The sequence below is a fragment of the Cotesia typhae genome, unplaced genomic scaffold (genome assembly GCF_013202065.1).
Source record: "Cotesia typhae breed Kobodo isofemale line unplaced genomic scaffold, CoteBio_Ctyphae contig_4, whole genome shotgun sequence".
Classification (NCBI taxonomy): domain Eukaryota; kingdom Metazoa; phylum Arthropoda; class Insecta; order Hymenoptera; family Braconidae; genus Cotesia; species Cotesia typhae.
Window position 1 is genome coordinate 1,485,274 of NW_027423748.1, and position 25,443 is coordinate 1,510,716.

A 25,443-nucleotide genomic window follows, 5' to 3' on the forward strand; every position below is an offset into this window, starting at 1 on the left:
CTCCTAACTGTGAGATTTCAGCTGATAGTGGTATTCGCACTACGTAGCGCCCTTCTTGGTTTCGTGAGTGTGCTAATGTAATATTCTTCACATTGCGCTTCTGCTAAACTGAGAGATGGCTTTGTTTGATTTGGTACTTCTTCCTGAACCCAGAATCTTGTGAGGGAGTCTTGAAGCTCATCGTTTGTCACATTATGAAGAGACCTGAGAGGGAGATTTCGTGCTTGAGACGATGCTGGTCCAAGAAAGGCCCATCCAAAGATTGTGTGAATTGCTAATGGCTCATCTGATTGCCCTTTAATTATTGGAGATGTTTCTAGTATTTGATTAAGCGTATCAGCCCCTATGAGGATTTCAACGTGTCCAGGCTTCAGGAAGTCTGGATCGGCTCTTTCTAGCTTGCTCAGATGAGACCAATGCTGGTCTGTGATGGAGATTGATGGAATCTTAGTAGTGATTTGAGGCAGGATATGTGCTCTGCGATGGACTTGTTTATGTGAGATGCAAGACTCAATGGTTAAGTTCGTTTGACCAAGAGTTTTGCTTGAAGACTGATTACCCACGCCTAGGATTGGTATCACAGCAGCTAGTTGGTTAAGTTTTGCTTCTTTAACTAGCTTGGCTGAGACTAATGTCAGTTCTGATCCTGGATCAATGAGAAGACGAGTTGTATGCTTTTTCATGTTAGGAGACACTACTAATACTTTGCAAGTAGCCAGGATTACTGCAGTTCTTGTGTTAATTGCTGATAAGGCTATTGCATTTGCCTGAGCAGGCAATTGTTCTGGTTGAGATGACTTGGAGATATCAATTATCTAAGATGACTGGTTTGCCTGAGCAGGCAACTGCTCGGGTTGAGATGACTTGATGATAGTAACCTTTTGAGATGACTGCTTGTATTTGGTGATGTTGGTATCAGTTTGAGATGCTCTTGATCTGAGATGTCTTCCTGGCTTGAGATGACTGCGTGGGTTTCGAGATGACGGCTGCCACCGTCATTGTGGAGCTGGCTTGTCTTCTGTCTGAGAATGTTGAGACAACGATGATAACTTTTCAGAGAAGGCTGTGAGAGATGTTGGCTTTTCCTTTGGTTTTGCAAACAAGCCGTGCAACAATGTGTGATGGCGTTCTTTACACAGCTTACAAGTTTGAGTGTTAATACACTTGTACAGGTTGTGTCTACCTAAGCAGTTGTAACACAACCGCTCGGTCTTGACTAACTGAAGTTTTTCAGCATCGGGCTTCGTTGAGAAGTCTGGACAGAAGGAAAGGTAATTTTTTTGCCACAGTACTTGCAGGTGTTGTTTAAGTCCTTCACCCATGGCTTTACTTCAGTTTGAGATGACGTTCCAGGTTGGTCTGAGATGACGTGATATACTCTTGATGGTTGAGATGGCCTTGTGTCTGGTTTTGTTTTCTTAAAAGCTGTCTTGGATTGCTCTTCGATGCTTTCCAGAGCTCTAGCAGCACCAGTTAGAAAACCAGTTAGTTGATGTAGAGATGGATACTCTGTTTCTGATCCAAGGTGCATTTCCCAATCTTCACGAGTCTTGGGGTCTAGATGGTGTGTCATGAGATGTACTATTATTGAATCCCATTGGTCCACTGGAAGTCCTAGGGCTTTCAGTGAGTTAGTTGATTCAGAAACTACATTGAGAAGTGCGTTGAGAGTAACTGATGACCGAACTCCTGGCGTCTTTAATCGTAGCAGCTTATCCAGCTGAGCTGCGATTAGAAGTCTCTTGTTTTCATACCTCTTGACAAGCATGTCCCAGGCTACTTGGAATGAATCAGCTGAGATTTTGATGTTTGAGATGAGACTAGCAGCATTTCCAGATAGACTATTTCTGAGATGAACAAACTTTTCTGCATTTGAGATGGCTGTGTTTTCTCCGATTAGAGAGGCGAACAAATCTGAGAAGGCTCTCCAATCTCCAAAATTACCGGAGAATGGTGGGATTGGAATCTTCGGTAATTTCGGAGATTGGAGTTAAAGTTCGTCCATCTCCGCAATTTGTGGTCCCTCGAGCCGGATCTTCCTTCAGCTTGGGTAGTGATCAGCGACATCTCAAGACATATCTCTGAGTGTGCGTTGCATTTCTTGAGTTTGGGTTTCACTACTTTGCGCATTGCGGAGCACTAAGTGCTGCGGGAAGTTTTGCTATTCAAATCCTCAATAATGTCCGCACTTCAGGCAAGACTGTCTCTGCAGCAGTCCAAATATGCCTTCATCATGTCTCTTCAGAAGGAAGTCCAAGCAGAGACGCACCACAACTTCAACATTCACGTGGCCAAGGCAAAGCTACTAATGCTTAAGACGAACTGGGAGAAATTTGAAGCTGAGCATGAAAAGATCATATTGTCCACGGTTGAGATCCCATCAGACGATCCTTACATCATGAACAACGCCTACGAAACTGCTATGCAGTGCGTTGTTAATATTCAAGCAGCCCTGGAAGAAAGAATATCAGAGTTAGAAGCAGCTAACCCTCCTAGTGGAACTAGTCTTGCCAATGTAAGTGTAACCGGAGGTACAGCAGTCAGACCATCATCATTGCCCAAGATTCCGATTCCACCATTTTCTGGTAACTTCGGAGATTGGAGAGCCTTTTCCGATTTGATCGGATCATTAATTGGTGAAAATACAGCCATCTCAAATGCGGAGAAATTTGTTCATCTCCGAAATAGCCTCTCTGGAAAGTTCATATCCGGCTCGAGGGACCACAAAATGTTCAGTACTAATACCGGTACCTTCCTTCAAACTTGGGTAGGTTTACTTACAAATAAAATTATTTATTGGTCTTAAAAAGACCGATTGGTTAAGACTACGCAGTAGTCTTGAGATGACTTATTAGTCACACGCTCTTAAATAAGAGAAAATGAATATTGAGTTCTGAAAAGAACTGTTTGAATTTTAGCTTTTAAAAGAGTTGATTTAATGACACTCGAACGTAGCTGAGATTGAGATGACTGGATAAAGACGTTCGATTGAAGATAGACAAGCTTTGCACGCTTGCTATCCTAAATACTGTACTGTTGATGTAAGCCTTGCTCGCTTACTGTAGACTGTTGGCGTATTTCCTTCTTCTTCTTCTTCTTCTTCTTCCTCGCTTGATGGTTTAAAGTGGACTGTGTCGTAGCTCTCCTCGCTACCTCCTTTTATACAGTCTGTTGATTTGAGAGGGGATTAGAGTCTGTCAATTCACTGGCCCGGCAGCTCCGATGGACAGAGTGGGGGTTTCGAAGGTTGCGGCCCAATAACAATTTAGAATAATTTCCCACTATAAATAGAATAATTTTTCACTAGCTCTCTAGTTAAGGTCCGTGCTTTTGTTAGTACCATGACTAGCTCTCTAGTCATGGTCCGTGCGATTTTTGATGCCAAATGATGATTTTGGCTTTTTTTTCAACACTACGTTACCCTCATCAAGAGCTTTCATATGAGTACCCACATGCATTTTCATATATTTTTCATATATTCATATACATAATATATATAAATATATGAAAAATTAATGTGGGCACTCAAATTAAAGGTCTCGATGAGTATAAAGTCATAATGGACTTATATTTACAAAAATGTTACAAATTAACGAATGATAATGTATTTTGTTAACTAATGATGTTTTTAACTATATAAGCTCATTTCGATGTTACACTCATTGAGAGCTTTCATTTGAGTACCCACATGCATTTTTGATATATTTTATATATATACATATATTGTGACTTTATTTTAACGACCGGGATCTATTTAAAATGAACGTCACTAGCGCCAACGAATTTTTGTAGTTTTAAGCTGATATTTCAAGGCCAAATACCATAGAAAATATAATTTTGAAGATTAAAGAAAATTGTTTTGTGAATTAAGTGAGTGTTGATGCCGAGTAACGAAAATATAGTTTTAGAGTGAATTTAGAAAATTAATGTTGCAGTTGAGATTTTAGGATTTTTAAGAGTAGAGTCAGTTTTAGAGTCAAGTTGTGAAAAATATCAAGGTCAAGTCATTTAAGGATTTTATTAAGTTATTTTTGAGTTATTTTGAGTTTTGAGTTTCGAGTTCTGAATTTTTAGTTTTGGGTTTTGAGGTTGCAGATGACGTAGGTAAGTCAGCGTTACCGTGGAGCGGGACTGTAAGTCACCCGGCTTCGTTTGACGTTAGACACCAGTCTAACCTTTTGAGACTTCCAGGTGGAATGCTTAAGTCTGGTTGAGATGCCAGCGCTCCGACATAGAGGGACATGACGAAAGCATACGGGATCAGTTTGAGTTTTCGGTTACGTTTTAGCTAGTTTTGATAATTTCTAGCGAATAAAAATTATCCACTTTTGTTTAATGTTACGTTTACGTCTTGAGTTTTTGAGTTTCGATCCCAGCCGTAGTCAATTCCTGGAGAGCATCCATCAAAGGAATATCCGTACTTTGAGCCTCAAGGGTTTGATTAAAGATTTAAAATATTTGAGAATTAATTGTTTATAGAGATTTTAGTTGTGAGAGAGTCACGTTTACCAGTCGAGTTTTGGACTTCGTAGAGTACAGTCGCGTGTGGGAGTTGCCACTGGTCACTTCAGGTGATCGGACGTGCGTAGAGTTTAAGTTCCAGGTTAAGGTTTCAGTCTTTTGCATTTTATTTTTGGCTCCAGATAAAAATACAGATTTATAAAGTTGTTAGAAATAAAATAAAAAGTTACTCAGCATCGACATTGTTTCAAAAAGGTATGAGGTCGCTTGATTTATTGTAATTTGAGCGTTAATAATTGAGTTCTTAGTCATAAGATACTAGATAGCCGATTCTATAGAATACTTTTGTGTGTAAATAATTTAGAGTACGTTGACAGATTTATTTGAGAATATTGTTCAAGTTATTTAGATTCATTTATTTATTTGGGATTGTTATTTTGAGATTTATTTATTTTATTTGTTTAATTTTATAAGAGTAAGAGTCTGTAACATGACTATAGCGTATCCTATTGTTAGTTATATCGTTCCGATAATTTTGTTGCAGTTATGTTCAAGTTTGTTATTTAGGTTAAAGTTTTTGTTAAATAAATAAGGATTTGGTTGAATATAAATTTTGGTGTTGCGAATAAAGTCATTGCAATCATGGATTCACTCTCTACTCGAATAACATCCTCTCTCCACAAACCAGCACACTGAGCAACCCCGAGGTATCCTGTTGTCTCTCCGATTGTTGGTTATTTGGTCTGTATTTTGTTAAGTTTTGTGTTTCCGGTTACATTTACGTTTATTGGCTAGTTTGATAATTTCTAGCGATCAAAAATTATCTAATTTCGTTTAAGTTTTGTCTACGTGTACGGTTATGTTTAAGTTTTTAGTTTGAGTTTGGCTAGTTTGATAATTCCTAGCGAATAAAAATTATCTGATTACGTTTTCACTGGTTTGGTAATTCTAGTGATTAAAAATTACCTGGCGCCCTAATTTTATTGAGACCAGAAACCAAAAATCGGGAAGATACCGAAGTATAATTGAGAATTTTAGGAAGAACTAAGTTCCCGTAAAACCCCAAGGAAAACCCGATTATAAATTGGCGATTCCCGCCAAGGTCTGGGAGCGAGGACCACTGTAGCGATCGAACACCTGGATCGACTTTAAAAATTCTGCGTTATAATATATAATATATATAAATATATAAAATATATGAAAAATTAATGTGGGTACTCAAATGAAAGGTCTCGATGAGTGTAATGTCGAGATGAGCTTATATCTTTAAGATTATCATTAGTTGACAAGATACAATGTCATTTCTTAATTATTGAAGTTTTTAAATATATAAGCTCATTCCGATGTTACACTCATGAAGAGCTTTTGTTTGAGTACCTACATGCATTTTTGATATATTATATATATATATATATATATATATATATATATATATATATATATATATATATATATATATATATTGAGACACTACAAAATGTCCCGACTTTATCAGCCTGGCGAACTACCACCCGAAATTTCCGTTACCGACACTAGCTAAAATAATAGATAGTCCCGTGACGTCACAAGACGGCACGAGGAGGGGAAAAACGGTCACAAACCCCGATACTTGAGCGGTGATCGACACTTCGATCTATCCCCCGGTGTCAACCACCACGTTAGATTTATCTTAGTCAATCTTACCACTATTACCACTATACTACTATTACCACTATTAGGTGATTACTCACCAAAACTAAATAACTATTAACAACTACCAAATCTACTAATTAATTAATAAGTTTATATCATCATTATTACTACTATTTTGTGTTAAAATATCATTGCGTTATTATAAATAATTAACCATCGACAACCTAGAATATTGGTAAAATAATCATACCACAAATCTATTGTATTTCATCACCGAATATAATAAGTATAATTCAAGTGTTTAGCTAGTGAAAGAAAATTAAGTTTGTTGCAATTTTGTTATCAATCAAGTTAATTTATCCACTATACTATTCAGACTGCGTAATTTCATCTAATCAATTACAACACCAACCACGGAAGAAGGACCATCTGCACAGTAACTTTTGTGAGTAAGTAAAATAAACTTAACTGGCACACGTGATAACTTCTGTCCCATAATCATTCTAATCGAGCTCTCTTAAAACAAAAGACAATCATAAATACGGGAGCGGAATATCCCAGGGCAGTGGACCAAAATTATAAACGAAATCCAGGCAACTAATTCTGTTCGGTTATAATACCGGCACCTTCTCTCAAACTTGGGTAGGTTTCTTACGATTGTAATTCTTTGTTGGTCTTGAAAAAGACCGTTATAATCAAGACTACGCAGTAGTCTTAAGATGACTTGTTAGTCACACGCTCTTGAATAGGAGCCTTGAGTAGTCTTGAGAAGACTTATTCTCACTCTAAAAAATGGGAGTGAGAATTGATTAGTTCTGATAAGAACTGTTGAAAGTTTAGTTTTTAGCTCTTAAAAGAACTGATTTAACGATACTAGTCAGCGTTTGATGTAGTCGAGATGATCCGAAATGGTCCGAATGGTTTAGTCGTGGATATACAAGCCTTGCTCGCTTGAGATCCAAATATACTGCACTGTAGCTGTAAGCCTTGCTCGCTTACTGTAGATTCTTGATTGGCTTCTTCTTCTTCTTCTTCTTCTTCTTCTTCTTCTTCTTCTTCTTCTTCTTCTTGGCTCAATGGTTAGAAGTGGACTGTCAGTAGGTCTCCTCGCTTCCTCTTTTAAACAGTCTGGTGATTTGAGAGGGGATTGGATTATGTAAATACATTGGCTCGCTAGCTCCGATGGACTGAGTGGGGGTTTCGAAGGTAGCGGCCCAATGACAATTTAGAATGATTTCCCACTATGAATAGAATAATTTTCCACTAGCTCTCTCGTTATGGTCCGTGCTTTTGTTAGTACCATGACTAGCTCTCTAGTCATGGTCCATGCGATTTTTGATGCCAATTGATGATTTTGGCCTTTTTCAACATTCTCCCCCCTAAATTCTGCAGGAATGCAGAATTTCCATCAGGCGATTCTTGGTGAGGAGCTAGTGGGAGAAGAGCTAACTTGACAATTGGTCGAGTAAGAATTGATGTAGCTGTCTTGAGAGTGACTACTCGAGTAAGTCCATCCTTCCCTGGGTGAAGTTGAATTACTCTTGCGAGAGGCCATTTTGAAGGGGGAAGTCTTTCATCTGTTATTAGCACCAAGGATCCTAGTTTGATATCGTCTTGCTGGTTACGCCACTTTGAGATGGACTGATGTGCGGATAAGCATTCTGCTGACCATCGGTTCCAGAATTGTTGAAATCGTTCTTGAATCCGTTGAAATTGAGATAGTCTTGACTCGTTTACGGAGGTTAGAGATGGTTCAGGTATAGAGTTGAGCGCAGCTCCTCGAATAAAATGGCCTGGAGTTAGAGCAGAGAGATCTTCTGGATCATCTGATAGAGCACTGAGAGGTCTTGAGTTGAGTACTGCCTCAACTTGTGCTAAGAGAGTGGAGAAATCTTCAAATGTGAAGCTGGTCTCCGATATTGACAATTGGAGATGACGTTTAACAGATTTCACTGCAGCTTCCCATTTTCCTCCCATGTGCGGTGCTCCTGGGGATTAAATTTCCAATTTGTACCATCATTAGTGAGAAGACGTTGAAGCTCTTTTGATTCTGATGTAGCCTGAGAGAAGAGACGTTTCAATTCGTTGTCAGCTCCTTTGAAATTGGTACCACAGTCGCTGTGTAATGTTTTGCAGATTCCTCGTCGACTTGTAAATCGTCGAAATGCCTTCAAGAAACCTTCGGTTGAGTAGTCTGAGACTGCTTCAAGATGAATTGCTGACGTTGAGAAACAGACGAAGACTGCTATCCACCCTTTGAATTTCTTTGCACCTCTTCCTTGAAATGTCTTTAATGTAATTGGTCCTGCGTAATCAACTCCAGTAGTTTCAAAAACTAATGATGGAGTCACTCGAGATGACGGTAGAGGTGCCATGAGTTGTTGTGTTCGGACTGCTCTGATTCGGGCGCAGACTAAACAGTGTTGGATAAAAGACTTGATTAGAGCTCTTCCTCCTAATATCCAACATTGACGTCGTAGGTACATTAGTGTTAGTTGAGTTCCACCGTGGAAGGTCCGGGCATGAGCATCAGCGATGAGAAGTTCAGAAAGTTTGCATTGTCGAGGTAATATGGGTGGGTGCTTGCTGTCATGATCAAGTTTAGAATTTTGAAGACCTCCTCCAACTCGAAGTTTACCTTGATGATCTAATCTTGCAGTTAGTCTAGAGAGGGCGTGAGATTTTGCTAGGGGTTTTCCTGATACTATGGTGCTGATTTCGGATGAGTAGTATGCTTGCTGAGTTGCTTTAATCCAAAATAGTTTTGCTTTCTCTAAGTCTGCTGGACCAATTGGAGATGTTGATACGTTCGAGTTGGGGATTCGTTTGAAACATGAGATGGCTCGTTGACGTAGTGCTGTTATTCGTAGTAACTTGTTAAGATCCTTGTGGAATGTTTTTACACATGGAAGATCGGTCAAGTCCCAAATTGTTGGCTGTATAACTGCTGTTAACGAGATGCCAGGTCGTGCCTCGAGATCTTCTGTTGGAGATGGAGCTACGGAGATTGGCCAATATTCAGGAGATTGAGCTAACCATGGTGGGCCTGTCCACCAGAGATGATGCTGAATTAGTTGAGAAGCGGTTAGACCTCTTGAAGCACAATCTGCTGGATGGAGCTTTCCTGATGTGTATCTCCAACTTGCATTTGGAAGTGTCTGATGAATAGTTGGAACTCGGTTTCCAACGTATTCTTTCCAGTTCATGGGGTTATTTTTAACCCATGCAAGTGTTATTGAAGAGTCGGTCCATAGAAATACGGGGACATGTTGGAGTTCTAATGTAGATTGTGTATGCTTTATGAGATGGACGAGAAGCACTGCAGCTGAAAGCTCTAATCATGGAATTGTTAGCCTCTTGATTGGAGCGACTCTAGTTTTTGAGCAGACTAGAGTGACTTTTGAGTTTCCTTTATGATCAGTGACTCTGAGGTAAACAACAGCAGCCATAGCTAGTTGAGATGCATCGGAGAATCCATGGAGTTGTACGGAGTATGAATTAGCTTGCAGATTAATCCATCTAGGTATTCGAAGTTCGGTTAACTTTGAGATATCTTCTCGAAACTTGGTCCATTGATTTACTGTATCAGGGCAAAGTTGATCATCCCAATCAAGCTTCTCAAGCCAAAGTTGCTGGAGCAGAATTTTGGCTTTAATGACCACTGGAGAGATGAGGCCGAGAGGGTCGAACAGTTGAGCTACTTCTGAGAGAATTGATCTCTTGGTTATTACTGCACTTTCTGATATGGAGCTTTGAAATGTAAACTGATCATGAGTTGATGACCAGGAGAGACCTAATACCTTTGATAATGATTCATCAAACGTGTGAAGCGATGACTTGTCCTTGGATTGAGATGTCGATGGAATAATAAACTCTTGTGTGTTGCTTTTCCATTTATCTAGTGGAAGACAGGCTGAAGCACACATGCTGTTAAGCTGTTGAGCTATTGTGTTGAGATGGTCAATTGAATCAGCTCCACCTGAGATGTCATCAACATAACTGCCTTTTAGGATTGAATCAACTGCTAATGGGTAACTTTCCTTTTCATCTTCCACTAGTTGGAATAATGTTCTGCAAGCTAAGTATGGTGCTGATCTAGTTCCATACGTAACTGTTTTTAGTTGATATTCTTGAACTTCATTCTGTTGGTTGATCCAGAGAATTCGTTGTAAGTCCCAATCATCCTGATGGACTTGAATCTGTCGAAACATCTTGACTATGTCAGTCATGAAGATGAATTTGAAACGTCTGATGAACAACAATACGTCAAATATATCTCTTTGAGTTTTTGGACCAGCATGCTGAATGTCATTGAGTGATACTTGTGAGGTGGTTTTACATGACCCGTTGAAAACGACTCTGAGCTTTGTAGTAGTGCTTTGTTCTCGGAGAACTCCATGATGAGGTAGGTAGTAGACTTGTTTAGGTTCAGGGGCATCCTTTGGAACTGCTACCATGTGGCCTAATGTTTCATACTCGTGCATGAAGTCCGTATACCGCTGTTTGAGAAGTCCGTCAGATTCCAGACGCTTGAAAAGTCGTTTCAAACAACGATAAGCGATAGCTCTAGAATCTCCTAACTGTGAGATGTCAGCTGATAGTGGTATTCGCACTACGTAGCGCCCTTCTTGGTTTCGTGAGAGTGTGCTAATGTAATATTCTTCACATTGCGCTTCTGCTAAACTGAGAGATGGCTTTGTTTGATTTGGTACTTCTTCCTGAACCCAGAATCTTATGAGAGAGTCTTGAAGCTCATCGTTTGTCACAGTATGAAGAGACCTGAGAGGGAGATTTCGTGCTTGAGATGATGCTGGTCCAAGACAGGCCCATCCAAAGATTGTGTGAATTGCTAATGGCTCATCTGATTGCCCTTTAATTATTGGAGATGGTTCTAGTATTTGATTAAGCGTATCAGCCCCTAAGAGGATTTCAACGTGTCCAGGCTTCAGGAAGTCTGGATCGGCTCTTTCTAGCTTGCTCAGATGAGACCAATGCTGGTCTATGATGGAGACTGATGGAATCTTAGTAGTGATTTGAGGCAGGATATGTGCTCTGAGATGGACTTGTTTATGTGAGATGCAAGACTCAATGGTTAAGTTCGTTTGACCAAGAGTTTTGCTTGAAGACTGATTACCCACGCCTAGGATTGGTATCACAGCGGCTAGTTGGTTGAGTTTTGCTTCTTTAACTAGCTTGGCTGAGACTAATGTCAATTCTGATCCTGGATCGATGAGAAGACGAGTTGTATGTTTTTTCATGTTAGGAGACACTACTAGTGCTTTGCAAGTAGCCAGGATTACTGCAGTTCTTGTGTTAATTGCTGATAAAGCTATTGCATTTGCCTGAGCAGGCAATTGCTCTGGTTGAGATGACTTGGAGATGTCAATTATCTGAGAGGACTGGTTTGCCTGAGCAGGCTACTGCTCGGGTTGAGATGACTTGTTGATGGTAACCTTTTAAGATGACTGCTTATATTTGGTGATGTTGGTATCAGTTTGAGATGCTCTTGATCTGAGATGTCTTCCTGGCTTGAGATGACTGCGTGGGTTTCGAGATGACGGCTGCCACCGTCATTGTGGAGTTGACTTGTCTTCTGTCTGAGAATGTTGAGACAACGATGATAACTTTTCAGAGAAGGCTGTTAAAGATGTTGGCTTTTCCTTGGGTTTTGCAAACAAGCCGTGCATCAATGTATGATGGCGTTCTTTACAGAGTTTGCAAGTCAGGGTGTTGCTGCACTTATACAAGTTGTGTCGACCGAGGCAGTTGTAGCACAACCGTTCGGTTTTCACAAATTGAAGCTTCTCAGCATCTGACTTTGTTGAGAAGTCTGGACAGAAGGCAAGATAATGATTCTTGCCACAGTACTTGCAGGTGTTATTTAAGTCCTTTACCCATGGCTTGGTTTCTGGTTGAGATGACGTTCCAGGTTGCTCAGAGATGACGTGATGAACCTTTGCTGGTTGAGATGCCCTTGTTTCTGATTTTGTCTTTCTTAATGTGGTCTTGGACTGCTCCTCGATACTTTCTAGAGCTCTAGCAGCACCAGTTAGAAAACCAGTTAACTGTTCTAGAGATGGATACTCCGTTGATGACCCAAGATGCATTTCCCAATCTTCGCGTGTTTTGGAGTCTAGATGATGTGTCATGAGATGAACAATGATTGAATCCCACTGGTCAACTGGAAGTCCGAGAGCTTTCTGAGAGTTGGTTGATTCAGAAACGACGTTGAGAAGATCATTGAGAGTTGCTGATGACCGAACGCCTGGCGTCTTTAAGCGTAGAAGCTTGTCCAGTTGAGCTGCTATGAGAAGTCTTTTATTCTCATACCTCTTGACTAGCATGTCCCAGGCTACTTGGAAAGAGTCAGCTGAGATTTTGATGTTTGAGATAAGACTAGCAGCATTTCCAGAGAGACTGTTTCTGAGATGGACAAACTTTTCTGCATTGGAGATGACTGTGTTTTCCCCTATCAGTGAGACGAACAGATCTGAGAAGGCTCTCCAATCTCCGAAGTTACCAGAAAATGGTGGAATCGGAATTTTGGGCAATGATGATGGTCTGACTGCTGCTCCTCCAGTTAGACTTGCGTTGGCAAGACTAGTTCCACTAGGAGGATTAGCTGCTTCTAATTCTGATATCCTCTCTTCCAGGGCAGCTTGGACATTAACAACGCATTGCATAGCCGTTTCGTAGGCGTTGTTCTTGATGTACGAATCGTCTGGTGGGATCTCGACCTTAGACAGGATGATTTTTTCGTGCTCTGCCTCAAACTTTTCCCAGTTGGTCTTGAGCATCAACAGCTTTGCTTTGGCCACGTGAATGTTGAAAGATTGATGAGTTTCGGCCTGAACTTCCTTCTGCAGAGACATGATGAACGCGTACTTTGACTGCTGCAGCGACAATCTAGCCTGAAGTGCTGACATCTTTGAGGATTTGAGTGACAAGACTTCCCGCAACACTTAGTGCTCCGCAATGCGCAAAGTAGTGAAAATCAATCTCAAACAATGTTGTGCACTCTCAGAGATAAGTCTGGAGATGTCACTTAGTACTACCCAAGCCGAGAGAAGATCCGGCTCGAGGGACCATAAAATGGTTCGGTTATAATACCGGCACCTTCTCTCAAACTTGGGTAGGTTTCTTACGATTGTAATTCTTTGTTGGTCTTGAAAAAGACCGTTATAATCAAGACTACGTAGTAGTCTTGAGATGACTTGTTAGTCACACGCTCTTGAATAGGAGCCTTGAGTAGTCTTGAGAAGACTTATTCTCACTCTAAAAAATGGGAGTGAGAATTGATTAGTTCTGATAAGAATTGTTGAAAGTTTAGTTTTTAGCTCTTAAAAGAACTGATTTAACGATACTAGTCAGCGTTTGATGTAGTCGAGATGATCCGAAATGGTCCGAATGGTTTAGTCGTGGATATACAAGCCTTGCTCACTTGAGATCCAAATATACTGCACTGTAGCTGTAAGCCTTGCTCGCTTACTGTAGATTCTTGATTGGCTTCTTCTTCTTCTTCTTCTTCTTCTTGGCTCAATGGTTAGAAGTGGACTGTCAGTAGGTCTCCTCGCTTCCTCTTTTAAACAGTCAGGTGATTTGAGAGGGGATTGGATTATGTGAATACATTGGCTCGCTAGCTCCGATGGACTGAGTGGGGGTTTCGAAGGTAGCGGCCCAATGACAATTTAGAATGATTTCCCACTATGAATAGAATAATTTTCCACTAGCTCTCTAGTCATGGTCCGTGCGATTTTTGATGCCAATTGATGATTTTAGCCTTTTTCAACAAATTCTTATCCGCGAGGATTAGTGGCCTGGAAACTAAAATTTTTCATAGAAGTAAAAATTCTAGTGTTTCAATATATATATATATATATATATATATTGTAACAGGGTAAATTACCCTAAATCGATAAATCACCTGAGATCGATAATTAGTCGACTCAGCACTGGCGCGCCCCGATCTTCCGGGTCTCCCGTGTAGTAATTAAGAGGGGAGTGGAATGGGTAAGTATTCGGTAGTTGGAGGGTGACAGAATCAGAAGAGGTTTGATAGTCAGCCGCACCGGTCACCACTACGGAATTAACAGGTAATTATTTTTTCGCAAGCGTATTTTCGGAACGCTGCGATGGGTTTTTTTTTGATTGTCGTTTCAATCTATTAGACGGGAGTTCTAATTGTTGCACTGTTACAGGAATATACCGAATTTCAAGACGTACCCGGAGTGAAGGATAAGGAAAAGGAAATTTACAACCTGCACCTGGAATACTCACCACGGCACATAATATTCGTGAAAGGAGTAAAACGTTTACCCAGGTACATTATTCATTCCGTGGGTGGAAGATAGACCGCGGTTCATACTCGGTCTATCATTCCTCTTCTTTTCTTTATTAAAATTTAATAAATTAATTGTGGAACATTTGCTAGTTTTTAGATTGAGTGATTTTTATGGGGGTTTATACCCGAGGATCACTTAATCGACCTTGCAGGGGAAAATTTTAATATCTGAAAATTTTCAATTAATTAATTAACATCTGAAAATTTGTTAAATTTATTTTCACAATATTTAAATTGAAAAGTTGATTGATTTTTTTTTATTAAAAATAATCGACAAGTTTTTATTCGTGGAATTTCCGTCAAGCGTCAACTTTGTGTGTCGCATAAATTCCAATACCCAAGGTCAAACAAGACTTATCTAGCGAATGTTCTAGCAAATAAATTTGACTATTTCGACTTGTGTCGAATTATTATAACTGATCAACGAATGTTAAATTAGTAATAATATTTTATAGTGAGAAGATAATATTTATATTAAGATTATTTTTATTGAGAATTAATTATTGTGATATTTAAAAATTTACCATTTGAAAAATTGCCGGTCGGAAAATTATTTGAGAATTAATTATTAAGATTATTTTATATTGAGAATCAATTATTAAAAATATTACATTAAGAAATTATTATTGAAAACAGTACCGATCGAAAAATTGTTAGGAAGATTATATTGAAAATTTTTGTTGAAAATATTTATTAAAAAAATTTATTTTTTGTCAAGTATAAATTAAGTAAATTTTGGGGATTAAGTCCGTGAGGGGATTAAATTAAAACAAATGACACTTGATAATTGTCAGCGTGGATATTAAGTCCAAGTAATCAGTGATATTGAGTCAAGGTCATCAAGTAAAAGTTTAGTCAGAATTGGTCATTATATAGGAATTTTCGTTTCACCGATAGCCAATGATTGAGTAAAATAAAAGTAAATTGTAATTAATTTAAAATCATTTTTAAAATTAAAAATAAATTATTTAAGCGAAGTGTGGGTTATGTGTGTGAAGAATTGAGCGGGTTATGCGTGATAGAGAGTGTTAATAGTGTTAAGTTCGGTAGTCCTGTGGACTTAAATTTCAAGTGTGGAGTTAGTTGTGTTAGTCCGGTGGACTTATAGTTTTAAGTTTAGTTCTAAGACAGGTGTGGGAGACCGTTTGTTCGAAAAAGCCCAATTAGTTCTAAGACAGGTGTGGGAGACCGTTTGTTCGAAAAAGCCCAATTAGTTTTAAGACAGGTGTGGGAGACCGTTTGTTCGAAAAAGCCCAATTAGTTTTAAGACAGGTGTGGGAGACCGTTTGTTCGAAAAAGCCCGTCTAGTCATCGTATCGTCAATTGGAAGGTTCGTTTGTAAATATCGTTTAGTTCGCAGTTGTTCTCCGCTTCGTTAGATTATAAGTTAATTAAAGTGTGTGTGTGAGCGCTTAAATTTGTTAAGTTTGTTATTTTTATTGTTAATAAAACTGTACAGATTGTTAATTAAATTTTTATTATTTAGCGGCACCTTCCTCCACTCTCTCTACTCTAAGATTAAGATTTCTCAGCTCTGGACCGGTTCCAGGAACCGTGATTAATAATCCTGGTGGCGCCCTGGTAATTTTTATTGTTGTTAGTTTTGTTAGTTAAATTTAAAATTGATTAGGGGCCAGCCTGAGCAGGTAAAAACAGTTACATTGGCGCCCAACTTCTTAAAAACCCCATAGAGAGAGAATGGAAGTTGTTGAGTAATAAAATTTTGATTAATTAATTGGAAAAATATTATTCAATCATTGGAAAATTTTTTTTTTTATTAGTCGAAAATTTTTTTTACTTAGAAAGGTGCGTTAGTAAGTGTCGAAATATTTTCTTTCTTTTAAATTTTCCTCGAAATTGTAATATTAGCATTAATTTGATACTTATTTTAAAATTTAAAAAAAAAAAAAAAAAAAAAAAAAAAAAAAAAAGAAGTCATCATTATCATTCGGCTAAACCCAGTGGCTTGTGGTAGTTTTTCTACAAGTCACAGCTACTCTGGGTACCAAAGAAAATAGCCAAAACATCCAAACCCGGTAGTCGAAATAAGTCGAAATATTTTTTCCTTAAATAAGGATTAAAATACTTTTCGATTTTGACTACCTTGGGTAACTTATTACTCATTTTTGAGGAATTTACTTGAGACATTCCGACAATTGCTTTTGAAAGGAATTTTAATCCTGTTATATTTAAAATTAGCAAAAATTCTTTTCTTTGGTAGTGAATAAATAATTAAATTTTAATTAGTAAAATTAGAAAATCTTTTCTCATTTTGAACAAATTCTTTTAGCTTTTAAAATTTATTTCAATGTAAAATTTTCTTTTATTAAAATTTGACAATTGAATTAAAACGTAGTAATTACTTTTCAAAAGAATTTTTGACACATAATCTCTAGAGGAATTTTTATCCTACTCGAATTAAATTTAACAAAAGCTTCTTTTCTTTAACAGAGAAAATATTTAGTTATATCTTATTGAATAAATTATAAAATCTTTTTCTCTTGAAAAATTCCTTTTGGTTTTAGAATTTAACAAATATTTTATTTTACTTTTTCTAAAATATAATAAAATTAACATAGGATATTTCAATTACAAGTTTATTGTCGTGTTCCAACAGAGAGATTCTTCAGATTCGAGTAATATTTTGTACATTCAAACATAATGTTACGTCAAGGTGGACCGAGAACCAGGTCTCAAGGACTCGAAGAGCCAGAAGAAGAGGCTCGACGACTTTCCTTCGGTAGAGGCCGGGGTAGAACATCACCGACTATTACTAATAGACCAGGATCCAACGTTGATCAGAGACCCTTGGGGGAGTCAGCTCAAGTACCCGGGTCAGGCGTCATGCCTGCGCCCATGGGTGAGTCGACTCAATTAAACCCGGGTTATAGACAACAGGGATCCGCGGGAGTAATATCTTCGGTCCAAAACAAACAACGTATATCAATAGGCGAGACTCCAGGTACGAGTGGGACTGCGTTGTTCCCTGGAAATCAAAACATGGCCAGAATCAGCGATGTAACTGGAGGGAATATGATTACACCAGCTCCAGCCAGTTCGTCAAACTCTTCTTTACATTTCGGAGAGGTTGCTGACACGATGAACGGAATAATTGACGACATGGACCGTGAGCTCTCCTGGTTACAACACAGACTCCGAGGTGATCCTACAACCAATCAAGCACCTCGAACACGACTTCTAGGAGTCGAGGAAGCGATAAGAGTAAGAGAGACACGGGAACAGGCATTAAGAGACCAATTGAGACAAGAACAAATTCAACGAGAACGTCTCGAACGCCTGCATCAACAACAAGAGCAGGAAATTCGTCAACTTCGTGAACGGGAACGACTGGCTCGTGAGATTTACTCAGGGACAGCGCATCTTGGAGGAAATTCGAGTTCTCCTACATACCAACAGCTAAATAACCAAGAGACTCGACCAATTGGCTTGACTTCTCGCCCATTGATCAATACAATAAATCATCAGGATTATCAAACTAATCTTGAACAACAAGATCGTTACCGGGGTTTCACACCAGGTAACACTTGCATACCACAGGCTAATTATCCTGGGATTGGTCCCGATAATTACACACGTAGATTGCCTGGAGGTGACTTCAACGGGTTGAACACCAACATTAGACCTGGACACATCTCTTATAGCCGCTGGAAGGAAATCAAAGACAGCATACAGATGTCCGGCATTTCTTTTCCTCAAAAAGACACAACAGCTAACGATTTCGTGAATGCATTGGAGGCTAGAGCGAGACGAGAAGATTGGAGTGAACCAGAGCTAATGAAGGTGATCAGTTATACCCTGAAGGAGCAGCAGCTCGTTGGGTGGATACGAACTATTACAGATGGCAAAATTTCGCCCAGTTCAAGCAGGAGTTCCGAAAAGCTTTCGGGAGCCCCGTCACCGACCATCAAATGATCCTGGACATAAGTGAGATGAGGATGAATCCTGGGGACAATGCCACGGAGTTCGTGCTCAATGTCCAACAAAAATATCAATCGATGGAGATTCCTCCACCAGTCCAGGAACAGGTGAACTGTATCCGTAACCATTTAACTGACGAGCTGAGACTCATGGTCTTCTCCAGACAAGTAACAACATACGAAGACCTTCTCAACGTATTACACGAGGCAGCCAGGTGTACCAAAGACTCGAGTAGCAAATACCAGTCTAGTTCACAATTGAAGAACACGGATAAACCTCGTTTTGGAGCTATCCAACTTCCTAACGAAGATATAGAGTTTGTTGAGGAAATGGTGGAACTCCCCGAATTCAATAATATGAAATTAAATTCAGGGAATACGACAACCGTTACGGAGTCATCAGACGTCCGAATAACCAGTTTCAAGCCAACAAACAATATTATCGCACGAAGTTTTATCCATCACAACAACCAAATGCTACTCAACTAGCAAACCAACAATTGCCGGTGCAGAATATACAAACTGAAACCCCTAATACCATCTCATCAGGACAATATGGGACTCTTCAACAACCAGGACTACAATTTTCCAATGCACCTATACGAGACCTGGGCCAAATGTATAACCTAAAATACATCCGAGGACCGAGCCCTTGTTTCAACTGCGGCACACCAGGTCATACATTCGAAGTCTGCCCTGGTCCAAGAAGAGAAGTTTGTAATTTCTGCTACAAAATAGGTCATACCAGGGAGAACTGTCCTTTATCAGCTCTCTGGAATAACCAACCTGGATCAGCAGCAACTAATACTGAACCTCCTGCAGAGAAGGTCGTTCAATCTAACCAAAAAAATGCTTAGAGGTAACACGTAAGTTTCCCACGTGTTTACCGGAACAATTTGAAAACCAGGGAAACAATAATTTCACTGTATTAAATGAAACCAATCTGGATTCATACCCGGGAAAAGACGCGGGAAATAAACCAGTCTCTTCTCGAGGGCCAGATGAGGTAGACAGTGACAATGTCATTGATTCTGTTGCTGAATTAGAGATACAAGATAAGTCAATAAATAAACCACTCTGTGAAGAGGAGGTATTAAGAGCAATTACCTTATTAGAGGATCCCTTATCAGCTCCTCCGGAGGAAGTAATTGAACCCTGTATATCCTTGGTGGAACATGACTCCGAAGAAAATTCAACAGCAGGAGAAATCTCTGATTCGGAGTGGGAAGACGAAGTCGAGACTCTATGTGAACCAGCAACTACACCAGCTGTCTTGGAAGCCTCACAAGCTTCATTTTTACCTCGAGTATTTCAAGGTAGACCTCTCTCTGCGTCTTTTATTCACAGACTGGCTACCCGACGAATCTTCAAACCGGGAAATGGTTCACCACCGGAAAGAACGTCACGTATCCCGATTTCGGTATGGTTATTTGGAGTAAAACTCCAGGGAATTCTGGACACAGGCAGTGAGAGGTCGTATATAAATGAAAAGGTGTACCAAGATATCAAACATCTAGCTGCTGGTGAGCTTCAAGACGATCAGACTAAGAAAGGAGTGCTTCTTGCTAATCACTCTACTTGCAAAAGTAAGGGTGGAGCCCCTTTCATAATTCAGATCGGATCTGTTGCTGGAGAACAGTATTTGAGCGTTTTACCCGACCTAGGTTATTCCTTGGTCTTGGGGATGGACTTCGCGACAAAATTCGAGGTGCTGATCGACTGCAAGAACTGTACATGGAAATTCACTGACTCTCCGGAGGTTTTTCCTTTCCAACCTATCAACTGTCACGAGAAGTCAGCACCATTGTGTGCTATGTCAGAACTCCAAGAGGAGGAAATGGAGAAATTTCTGGAAATCGAGTTAAATAAAATTGATGAAGTGTCAAATTTGGGGGCGACAAAAATTATTCAACACGAAATTCTTTTGGAACCCGGAACACAACCTGTGCGAATAAAACCTTATCGCAGAAGCCCAGTCGTGAATGAAGAGCTGAATAAACAGATTGATGAGCTGTTAGAGAAGAAGTTCATCCGCCCGAGCTTCAGTGTCTGGTCATGTTCACCATTGATGGTTTCGAAATCCAACAACAAGTGGAGATTTTGTATCGACTATCGTCCACTCAACAAAGTCACGATTCCACCAGCTTATCCATTGCCTAACATGCTCAGAATTCTGAGTGCTCTCCACGGAGCCACCTTTATATCTACAATGGACTTACGCGAAGCATTTCATCAAATTTCAATGTCTCCAGATTCAGTTCCACTGACAGCCTTCTCGGTAGAGGGAAGAGGCCAATTCGAATGGTTAAGAATGCCATACGGACTAGTAGGAGCTCCTAGTACCTTTCAAAAAGCCATGGACCATGCGAAAACTAGATTCTGTGAACTTTTGGTCCAGAGGGAGTTGCCTCTCAAATGGGCTGAACAGGTTTTCGCTTATCTCGATGATTGGATCGCGATAAGCGAGACATTCGAAGAACACTTGAAGGTCCTGGCTCTGCTGTTCGAGGTATTTCGTGAATTTGGCCTCCTCATTAATCCGGAGAAGTGCAAATTCTGCAGAAACGAAGTTAGATTTTTGGGATTCGTGGTCAACGAAACTGGATTATACCCGGATCCTGAAAGGATCGCACCTGTTGTCAATTTCCCTACTCCTACAAACAAGAAACAATTAAGAAGCTTCCTGGGCTTAGTAAACTGGTACCACCGTCATCTCCAGAATGTTGCGAAGGCTCAAGGTCCTTTAAATAAATAAATTAACTGGCGCAAATTCGGAGTGGAAATGGGGTCCAGAAGAAGAAAAATCGTTTCACGAATTAAAACAAGCTCTCGTTGATGCTCAGCCCTTGGCAATTCCCAAACCAGACTGGCCGTACGTATTATACACTGATGCCTGCGATACCGGTCTGGGTGCCTTTCTAGTGCAAAAAGAACCCGGAACGGACAAGGAACATTTAATTATTTGCCTGAGTCGCCAGCTCCGAGGTGCAGAAACTAGATATACGACTACAGAAAAAGAGTGCTTAGCTGTAGTCTGGGCGGTGAGGAAGCTGAGGTGCTATCTCGAAGGCGCCCCATTTACCGTAGTAACAGATCACGCTTCTCTATTATGGCTGCACTCACTTAGAGAACCCAATGGACGCCTGGCAAGATGGGCAGTGGAGTTATTTTCTCACCAAGTTACCATCAAACATCAACGAGGTACGACAAACGAAGGCCCAGATGCTCTCTCTCGCCTATACGAAGATGATTCTCCCGAAGATTGGATGGAAATAAAGGACAGATTACAAACAGCTAGGTTTGTCCATATCCAATCTTCCAGTTGGTATGACCTAAAATTCAACAATGTCAGGAAACATCCGAAGAACTTTCCAGACTGGCAAATACGGGAGGATTGTCTTTATTATCGCAGACCCGATCCCCTCAAGGAGATCCTGGGTGACGAAGACGAATGGAAGAAGGTCCTAAGAGATTATGAAGTACCAGAAATACTGAGGAGAAATCACGAAGAACCAGATGCTGGTCATCTAGGTCGTGACAAAATGTACGAGCGTATTAAAATAAAATTCTACTGGCCAGGAATGTCTAAAGACATTGAAGACTTTGTTCAAGCCTGCGAGACTTGCAAACGGGTTAAGTACAACCAGAGTACATCTAAAGCTCCACTCCAGACGAGACAACCGATTAAACCCTGGGCAGTAGTGGCAGCAGATGTCACGGGTCCTTTCACTCGGTCAAAGTTAAGGAATGCATACATTTTTATAGTACAAGACTTGTATACCCGGTTCTCGTTGTTCTACCCGCTGCGTAAACACACTGGAAGTCTCATACTGGAGTGTTTTAAGCACTCTTTCTCACTCTGGGGATACCCAATGTTCCTGGTAACAGACAATGGGAAAGAGTTCATAAATTCTCTAGTACAAGAGTACCTGGGGCAAGTTGGAGTAAAGTTTAGCCCGATTGCAGTCTCTCATCCTCAGGCAAATCCTGTAGAGCGCATAAATCGTACGATAAAACCCATGATTCGAGCATATGTCGGTAAGGACCAAACAGATTGGGATAGACACCTAGGAGAGTTCCAATTAGCCTATAATAGTGCTTTCCACTCATCTCTTAAAATGTCTCCCTATTATCTATGCCATGGCCAAGAACCACGCCAGGCGGGTGACATATGCCACCTGGAATTAGAAGACCTGGATTTTAAAAGCCAAGAGTGGGCTAAGAGAGTACAACGTCTCGATGAGCTCAGGCATAAGATTGAATCCAACATGAGGAAGGAAAAGGAACGACAGGAAAAATACCACGGGTTAAATTTTAAGATTCCGGAGGTTTCTGTTGGAGATAGAGTTTATTATCCTAATCGTAAGCTTAGTAATAAGACGGCCGGTTATAGCGCGAGTCTCGGAGCTAAGTACTTAGGGCCTGCATTAGTCTCTAAGTTAATTAGTCCGTTGGTCGTAGAGTTAAAAAACGAGAAGGGGAAATTGTTAGGTCAGCATTATATCCCTGATTTAAAACTCCCGAGGCGCAGTAATCGATTAGCAGATAAAAAAATCTAGTATTAAGGAAAAGTATGTCGTCAAAATTTTTCTAATTAATGATTTTTCCAGGATTATGGAGAGAAATGGAGGAGGGGCCAGAAACCAAGGGAAATACCCGAGGCAGAAAGAGACAGCCCAGATTAACATCGGAGGAGTAAGGCCAGGGACCAACTCAGTAGCCGTACAATGTACTATCCTCTGGGCTGCTAACAATTCAGCCTTCTACGTCGCGGGTATCTGCTTTTTGGAGGCTGGGACCTCAAGTGCCTGGTTCTCACTTACTTCCAGCAACAACTACACCCTCGGTGGCAAGCCCTGTGGGAGTTGCCGTTTCCGAGACGGGTACTCCAGCCATAGTGGACGCTGGTCCATCGGTTCCAAACCGAGAGGAGTCCGTTGTGACTGGGGGGCGCGTCTCGACGGCGTCAGCTGCCAAACCCTCGGTTTTCCACCGAATGGGGGTTGCTGGAACCAGCAAGTTGGAATCGAAATCTGCAGAACCCTCGGTATCTCACCGAGCGGTACCAGCTCAGGATAAAAAGAAATTGATCCAAGGGAGAGTCTACACTAGTGAGTCGAAATGGCATGGCTGCACTGAAGGTCAGACCCGGCTCAACAGGCGTCGAGTTAGGTTTAATAAATTGCTGCTGGATCCCCAGACACCTAAGGTGAAACTGCGGGCAGCATGGGCAAGAGCATCGACTGTGGGGGAGCGAATGAAGGACAAAAGGCCCAGACTTCTAGAAGTGTTGACTTTTGGATCTCGAGCGGCTCACGTGGAGAAGGAATCGGAGACTTCTCCTCTGACGGTTCGAGTTTCAATTCCACTGGAGAATTCTCAAACACCTACGTCTGCGCCTGAAACGACTCAAGGGTCAGAACTCGTTGGGTCTATTGCAACATCGGTTGAGGGAATTGGCGCTATACCCGGACACGTTCTAGGTGTGTCCAAGGGTGCCATACCCCGTCTTAAGACGACTTCTCCTAATATCTCGGTTGAGTCCAGAATACCAGTGAAGACCAGGGTCTTCACCCGGTCTAATGTTGCCGTGACCCCACCTCGAAGACTGTTTGCTCCATGGAAACCTCCAGCGTCTCGGTCCAAGCCAGTTCCACCCAATAAACCAACATCTAGGGATGCAGTGGGGGCTGCGGTAGCTCCAACCCGGAGCCAATACGCTGCTGACACTCAGTTAGCGACAGCTTCGATGTCAACGTTCGTGTTGCCTGAGTGCCCGCCACATCTGAACCCTGCCTTCGCTGCATACCGGGCCAGTCTGTTCAAGGAGGCTATGGAAAGAGCAGCTAGGACTGGCAAGATGGAGACTGGCATTCCGCGCGCCGAGTTGATGCCGAGACCGGAACCAACTGACGTTCCAGTCCGTCGACGAACTGCCAAGAGGAAGAAGAAGAGGAACAAGAGGGAGCTCCGAGGGCCAAACTGGAGTGAGATGGAGATGGGAGGCCAAGGTGAGCCGATATCCGAGGACTCGGGCCTAGAGGACATTGGCTTGTTCAATGACGAGGAGACCAGTGACGAAGATGTTCTTCAGCTGGACCTCGATGAGGACTTGTAAATAGTGCTAAATAAAATTATCCTTGTTAAAAATAATTACACTGTTTTAGTTGTGATTCACCAACCCCGCGGAGGAACTGAGGATCGGGACCCCCAGTGCTGGTCTGGTGGGGAGGAGTGTAACAGGGTAAATTACCTAAATCGATAAATCACCTGAGATCGATAATTAGTCGACTCAGCACTGGCGCGCCCCGATCTTCCGGGTCTCCCGTGTAGTAATTAAGAGGGGAGTGGAATGGGTAAGTATTCGGTAGTTGGAGGGTGACAGAATCAGAAGAGGTTTGATAGTCAGCCGCACCGGTCACCACTACGGAATTAACAGGTAATTATTTTTTCGCAAGCGTATTTTCGGAACGCTGCGATGGGTTTTTTTGATTGTCGTTTCAATCTATTAGACGGGAGTTCTAATTGTTGCACTGTTACAGGAATATACCGAATTTCAAGACGTACCCGGAGTGAAGGATAAGGAAAAGGAAATTTACAACCTGCACCTGGAATACTCACCACGGCACATAATATTCGTGAAAGGAGTAAAACGTTTACCCAGGTACATTATTCATTCCGTGGGTGGAAGATAGACCGCGGTTCATACTCGGTCTATCATTCCTCTTTTTTCTTTATTAAAATTTAATAAATTAATTGTGGAACATTTGCTAGTTTTTAGATTGAGTGATTTTTATGGGGGTTTATACCCGAGGATCACTTAATCGACCTTGCAGGGGAAAATTTTAATATCTGAAAATTTTCAATTAATTAATTAACATCTGAAAATTTGTTAAATTTATTTTCACAATATTTAAATTGAAAAGTTGATTGATTTTTTTTTATTAAAAATAATCGACAAGTTTTTATTCGTGGAATTTCCGTCAAGCGTCAACTTTGTGTGTCGCATAAATTCCAATACCCAAGGTCAAACAAGACTTATCTAGCGAATGTTCTAGCAAATAAATTTGA

General features: G+C 40.7%; 3 protein-coding genes across 3 annotated transcripts; 1 reads left to right on the forward strand and 2 right to left on the reverse strand.

Moving 5' to 3' along the window:
- Window positions 1-7,410: 7,410 nt before the first annotated feature.
- On the reverse strand, window positions 7,411-9,299 carry LOC141527442 (uncharacterized). Its single transcript, XM_074242928.1, has 2 exons — window positions 8,168-9,299; window positions 7,411-8,081 (listed from the first exon to the last, which is right to left on the reverse strand). The coding sequence occupies exons 1-2, from the start codon at window positions 9,297-9,299 to the stop codon at window positions 7,411-7,413; spliced, it is 1,803 nt and encodes a 600-aa protein (XP_074099029.1).
- A 132-nt stretch (window positions 9,300-9,431) lies between these two features.
- Window positions 9,432-11,351, reverse strand: LOC141527443 (uncharacterized). Its single transcript, XM_074242929.1, has one exon. It carries the CDS (start codon window positions 11,349-11,351, stop codon window positions 9,432-9,434), a length of 1,920 nt encoding a protein of 639 aa, XP_074099030.1.
- An 11,839-nt stretch (window positions 11,352-23,190) lies between these two features.
- Window positions 23,191-25,067, forward strand: LOC141527239 (uncharacterized). Its single transcript, XM_074242611.1, has 2 exons — window positions 23,191-24,811; window positions 24,915-25,067. The coding sequence occupies exon 1, from the start codon at window positions 23,369-23,371 to the stop codon at window positions 24,488-24,490; it is 1,122 nt and encodes a 373-aa protein (XP_074098712.1). The 5' UTR covers window positions 23,191-23,368; the 3' UTR covers window positions 24,491-24,811; window positions 24,915-25,067.
- The last annotated feature ends 376 nt before the right edge of the window (window positions 25,068-25,443 follow it).

What these genes read in the sequence shown, in the direction of transcription:
- LOC141527442 (XM_074242928.1), bottom strand. Translation starts at nt 9,299, where the DNA reads ATGAACTGGAAAGAATACGTTGGAAACCGAGTTCCAACTATTCATCAG. An exon ending in AGCTGACAACGAATTGAAAC is followed by an intron (nt 8,082 to 8,167) that starts GTCTCTTCTCTC and finishes TTTAATCCCCAG; the next exon opens with GAGCACCGCACATGGGAGGA.
- LOC141527443 (XM_074242929.1), bottom strand. Translation starts at nt 11,351, where the DNA reads ATGAAAAAACATACAACTCGTCTTCTCATCGATCCAGGATCAGAATTG.
- LOC141527239 (XM_074242611.1), top strand. Translation starts at nt 23,369, where the DNA reads ATGGGGGTTGCTGGAACCAGCAAGTTGGAATCGAAATCTGCAGAACCC.